Raw genomic sequence first — 5,802 nt, 5'->3', positions numbered from 1 at the left:
CGAGCTGGAGGCGGAGATGGCCAACTCTAACGGTGTCGTCGCTTTTGGCCACCACAACAACAGCAGCAGCGGCCGCAGCTCCTCAGCCTCCTTGTCGAACATTGGCGCACTGCACTCACTGGAGGAGGCCATTCTGTGCACGGGAACACGGGCTAGTCAGCAGCAGCAGCAGCAGCAAAGTGAGGGAACTTTCGGAGAGGACGACGAGTCTGCAGCATCGACTGTCGACGTGAACGACTTTCAGTGTCCCATCAGCCAGTGCACCTTCTTTTCAAAGGTGGACGGCGAGTTGCTGGCGCATNTTCGCGCCACCCACATCAAGTGCCCCAATGTGCAGGTGTTCGACCCGGCGGAGAGCGTCAACCGCCTCCTGTACCGCTGTCCGCGAGCTGCTGCCCACTGTCGATGACTTCACCCACCTGATGGTGCACAAGCGGAAGGACGTCGACCTGGCCGACCACGCACTCGGGTGCCAGGCCGTATCATGTAAGTGAAAGGAGTTCAAAGTTTTTTTATTTCTAATTATATCCTTCTTCCTCAGTGTGTCCACTGCTCGCGCTCCTTCACCCGACCGCCCACCTGAAGAAGCACGTCAAGAACCACGAAATGGAGGCGGAGTGAAATGAGCTGGCGGCGGCGGCGGCGGCTTCCGCCGCGGCTGCTGCCAATAGTGGTGGAAGTGGTCACAGTGACGAGAGCAGCAGTCAGCAGTCACTTCTTCTGTAGCACTTTCTTCAAGCTCAACTGCAGCAGCAGGCGGAAGCGGAGAGCAGTGGCGACGGGGACGGCGGTGGTGGTGGTCATCAGCAGCTGCCGAATCATCTGGTCTTCTTTGACGACTGCACGGCGGCGATCTTCATTGCGGAGAGCTGCCGGGCGAAGAAGAAGGAACAGGGTGGAAAAGGAAAACAACAACAGCGAAGGTTCCTGTCACCTCCGATTCAGCAAGAACAACAGCGGCAGCAACAGCTTTCTCCCGACCGCCCACCGTCGAGGCAGCTTTCTCGAAAATGAGGAGGGCAAGATGTTCCTGCGCCCCGGCTGTCTCTCCGACGCCCTGCCGTCGCCTTAGCCGAACGAGGCCGCCACCCGAGCCGCCAACAACGGCGCCCTGTCACCCGACCTGAGCTACATTGTGCTGGCGCGCCACGGCGGCGAGGACTACGTCTTCTCGCTGCTGACCGGCTACAGTCAGCCGGCCCCGGCTGGCGGAAATTCTGACCAACTTTGAAACGGCCGTTCTCACAGAGCGTCACCTCGAATAACGACGAGCATTTCGAGGAAATCACCACTTTAGTAGTAAAGAGTTTGAGCACTCTGAACCGCGTCGTTTCCGATGAGTCCGGCTTCTTTCCGGAGACCATCACCCTGTCGGCACTGTGCATGACCTTTATCCTGCTGAACTACTTCACGAGCTTTCCTTCTAAACTCCAGCAGAACACAGCTTCATCAGGGTTTGCAATTCCAGGCAATGCACACGTGTGGATTTCCTGTCATCTCTACTCATCCTTCTTCAGCGCTCAAACAGATCTCGAGACGACTGACCTAGTTTCGGCATTCAACCTCTTGTCTAACTTGGGAAGTGACCACATATCGACAACCCTTACAACCACCATCAAGCGGATGAGCTCCACCGAAGAGACAACAGCAGTTGCTCTTTCCTTCCGCGAAGCTGCCCTCATCAACGGCCTCCTCGCCTGCCAGGCCTTTCACGAGCTGCTCACCACCGAACAGCAGCTGCTGCAGGCCTTCCTCCTCCTGCACCCGCTGACGCTTCACCTCTGCTCTGCGGTCACCGTCTACGAGTTTCACATTGTCCGGCTGCTGAACTCGTACCTGAGGGCACTCTACAGTCGGCGGAAGACGATTGAGGCGTACGTCTGCAGCCAAAAAGAACAGCAGCAATCATATCAGGGGGCTCGAGGTGGCCAGGACCACCGACATTGCCGAGGGCAACAATGCAAACTCTGCGTCTGTGGAGGGGGAACACCTGGGCTCTGGCTACATCGCCACGATCACCTTTGCCGAGTTCGCCTCCCGCTACCCCTCGCTGGTGGGCGTTATTGAGGGCCACTTTGCCGGCTGCCAGCAGAAATCAGCCTCAGCCTCAAATGATCTGCACCCTGAGCTGGTGCCTGTCCTCGCACTGCTCGCCTCCTTTACGCCCATTGGAGAGGCGATCGCCTCTAATACAAATCACCTTCTTCCGAAGCAATCCTCCTCCCACCACCTGCCCTCCCACCACCTGACCGCCTTTCTCCTGAACCGCATCTGGAAGGTGCGCATGTTGTCCGCCCGCGCCCTGGCCACCCTCTGCTCCACTGGTCAGCTGGAAGACTACCTCTTCGAGCGGCTACAGCTAAACCGGTATGGAGGAGGAAAGTGATGACGAGGAAGAGACAAAGGAGAACTCCACTTCCAGCAAAGAACTGACCAGCCAGCTGCTGCAGTCCATCTGCGAGCGGGTCAACTTTAAGCAGTCAGATGACATTCGCCTGAAGGCCGCCGAGCAGCTGAGGGCGGCGCTCAAAGTGCCTGAAGAGAAGCCTGAAGAAGCTCAGCAGGAGCTGCTGCTTACCGGCGGGGCTAACCTGGCCCTCCTGGTGGACATTCTCCTCGCCGTCCGAGGGGTGGGCCAGGCGGCGGCGGTGGGGCTGCTGGTCCACCGGCTCGACCTTCTCGCCGCCTTTCCCCTCTACCGCACTCGTCCAGTCCTCAGCAGTCAAACAGCCTCGCTGGACTGCCTCTTCTCGCTGATCAGCCACCACCTTCATGCCCACCGCCTCGCAGCTCGCCAAGGACGTGGTCACCTTCCTCAGCTGGGGCGCCCAGCCGGAGCTGGACACGCGTCACTGGTTGCTGGTGCCGGTCAGTGTCAAATTTGCTTTTAGTTTCTAAACGTCCTCATTTTTCCTCATATTCTTTTTTTTTCACAGGTCCTCATCATCGGCACCATCAGCTGCGTCTCGCTGGCCTTCTTTCTGCGCTACAGCAAGATTAGCACTAAAACGCGCCAGATTATCTTCCGCGCGAAAAGCCTCTATACTGTGGCGAAGAAGCAGAAGAAGACGGAGAAGGAGGGAGTTTCGCAGCTGAAGTGAGTTTTGGAAGTGGTTAGCTTTTTCCGGTCAGTTTTTGGTGCACTTGATTTGTTGGTAGTGGTGAATGAGGTGGATGAAGGACTTGAGCAACAATCTTTTTGTTATTTTTGTTTTGGTTTTGTCTTGGGTTTTGAAAATTGTTTTGCATTGTTTTACCTCCACTTTGTTGGCGGTTTTTTAAAAATGTTTTTAAATTTAATCTAAATATGCAACGGCCACCTGGACAGCAATGAGATGGACTGCATCCTCGACCAGATGCCCCAAACAGTCGAGATGATTTTTTTCTTTTCTCTCCTGTTCTAATAAAGACGACTATTGTTTGCTTTTAGCACTTTTTTTAAATAAAAGTTCTACTTTTGAATCTCTGTGCAACGTGTTCTCACTGGCTATAAGTGGCTTTACTTTTGCAAAGTTGAGTGCTCTTTCATCTCAAATCTTTCCGTCCTCATACCAACCTGGCCATGTCGCATCTCCGTCTGAGCAAAGGCTTCATCAATGCGATGCTCGATGGCCGCGTCAAGTTAAGTGACGCGGCGTTCGAGGCACCACTACTGCAGCTACTCGGCACAAAGCCGATCACCGAAGGACTCGTGCGGGTGGTCCTCTTCGACGGCCGTACGATCAACCAGCACGGCATACTGTCGCTCGAGGACCACGCGACGCACCGCCTCTTTGCCGACGGGCTGCTCGACAAGTACGCGGTGGTCCGCGCGCTAGACTGTTCCACCAACGAGGTGCCCACCAGGAACATGACCGTGTTATTGCTCAGCAAGATTGAGCTGGTCTGCGCTGGTGAGTGACTGCTTTCTCTTCTTTTTTTTTGTGCACTGAAGAAGAGGAGGAGCTTTTTTTCAAAACAGTTCTGTACTGATGATGCTTTCGTTTTCTGCAGGCAAGGAGATCAATGGCAAGCTAGATACCGGCACCGAGTGGGAGTATCTGAGTCGACCGAGTGGCGGCGGCGGCGGCGGCGGTGAGGTGGTCGCGGAGGCAGTGGTGACCACCAAACAGGAGGCGGCGGTGAAGGTGAAGGTGGAAGGGGCGGCCACGGTCGTAGCGGGCAGCGCTTCAGCCACCGTCTCTAAGCGATCAGCGGCGACGACGACCTCTACTCCCTCACCCTCCAGCAGCAGCACTTTAACTGGCCAAGTCGAGAGCGTGGCAGTGAAGGGGGAAGCAGGCGACTTCCCCTCCGGCAGCACCTCCCTCCAGGGTGGGAATGTGGTGCCGGTGAACACCATCACACCCTACGACGCCCGCTGGGTGATTCGCGTCCGCGTCACCAGCAAGACGCCCCTCAAGACGTACAACACCGCCCGCGGAAGCGGCCACGTCTTCAGCTTCGACACCGTCGACAAGAGCGGCGGCGAGGTGCGCATCGTCGCCTTCAACGCCGAGGCGGACAAGTGGTACGAGGTGATCGAGCGCGGTCGCGTGTACCTCATCTCGAAGGGCGCCGTCAAGCCGGCCGACAAGCGCTACAGCTTGCTGAAGGCCGAGTACGAGGTGACGCTGACCGCGTACAGTGTGATCAAGCCGGTGGACGAGCCGTTGGACGAGCAGGCGGCGGGCGCCATCCCTCTCATGCGCTACAACTTCAAGCAGCTCTCCGATGTGGTGGGCATGACCGCCGGCACGACCATCGACGTCATCGGGGTGGTGCGGACCGTCGGCGAGATGGAATCATTTGTTGCACGCAACACCGGTCGGCAGATGGCCAAGCGTGTGGTGACCATCGTCGACCGCTCGCTCTACGAGGCGCGCCTCACGCTCTGGGCTGGTGGCCACGCGGAGGCCTTCTCCGCCAACGTCGGCGAAGTGGTGGCCCTCAAGTCGGTCCGGGTGGACGAGTTCAAGGGCAAGACGCTGAGCACCGGCGGCTCCACCGTGGTGGACGTCGAGCCAGCGGGGCTGGCCGAGGTGGACGTCCTCCGCCAGTGGTACCACGGGGCGGCTCAGGGCGCCGCCGAGGCCTTCAAGAGCCTGGGCGGCAGTGTGGGCGCCACTCGCCCGCTGGACGTGAAGGAGCCGGAATACAGTGGAAATGAGAAGCGCATTCGTAGCTCGCTCTAAGGTACCGTTGTCTGTCCCAGTGCAGCCGCCGAGTGCCCAAACCAGTCATAGCTAATTATTACACACACGTTTATTAACCAATATAACCAATTAAATTCATCTGCATAATCCTCCTCCGGCTCCTCTTGCTCTACAATAATAGTAATCAACTCAATCAGCCAATCCACCACCGCTCAGGTCGAGGATCTTGACCGCTGCTGTGATTTGCTGCACTTGTTGCTCTTGTTGCTGCTGCGTTGGGTAAAGTAGCTTGGCCGCTGCTGTGATTTGCTAACGTGTCATTTGCACGTGTTACTGTCCTTTCATCTGACCGTCACTGAAAACTGATTCGATAGCGATTCGTAAAGGAAACGTTTAAAGGAATATGTATCTTTAAACTAGAATGTAAATGAAAAAAGAAGAAGAGGTGTACTGTGTGTTTTAAGGATCACCGGAAAATGAAGAAGAAGAAAGTTCCGCGAAAGAGTTAAAAGTTGACCCTCTGAGATCTGACTAAAGAGGTGCTGGTGGTGCTTGCTGGCTGGCTGGCTGGCTGGCTGGCTGGCTGGCTGGCTGGCTTGCTTGCTGGATGGCTTGCTGGCTGACTGGCTGGCTGGCTTGCTGGCTGGCTGGCTGACTTGCTGCTCCA

The 5,802-nt window shown here is 56.6% G+C and overlaps 1 protein-coding gene across 1 annotated transcript; it reads left to right on the top strand.

The window, feature by feature from the left end:
- Nucleotides 1–3,562: 3,562 nt before the first annotated feature.
- On the top strand, nucleotides 3,563–5,174 carry LOC108382189 (replication protein A 70 kDa DNA-binding subunit-like). Its single transcript, XM_017638585.1, has 2 exons — nucleotides 3,563–3,893; nucleotides 3,994–5,174. The coding sequence occupies exons 1-2, from the start codon at nucleotides 3,563–3,565 to the stop codon at nucleotides 5,172–5,174; spliced, it is 1,512 nt and encodes a 503-aa protein (XP_017494074.1).
- Nucleotides 5,175–5,802: the final 628 nt, after the last annotated feature.

Source organism: Rhagoletis zephyria, unplaced genomic scaffold (assembly GCF_001687245.7).
Source record: "Rhagoletis zephyria isolate East Lansing unplaced genomic scaffold, Rhagoletis_zephyria_1.1 Rzeph_scaffold_25658, whole genome shotgun sequence".
Lineage (NCBI taxonomy): Eukaryota > Metazoa > Arthropoda > Insecta > Diptera > Tephritidae > Rhagoletis > Rhagoletis zephyria.
Note: the sequence above shows the minus strand (reverse complement) of the source record. Positions and strands in the feature narration are given on the sequence as shown.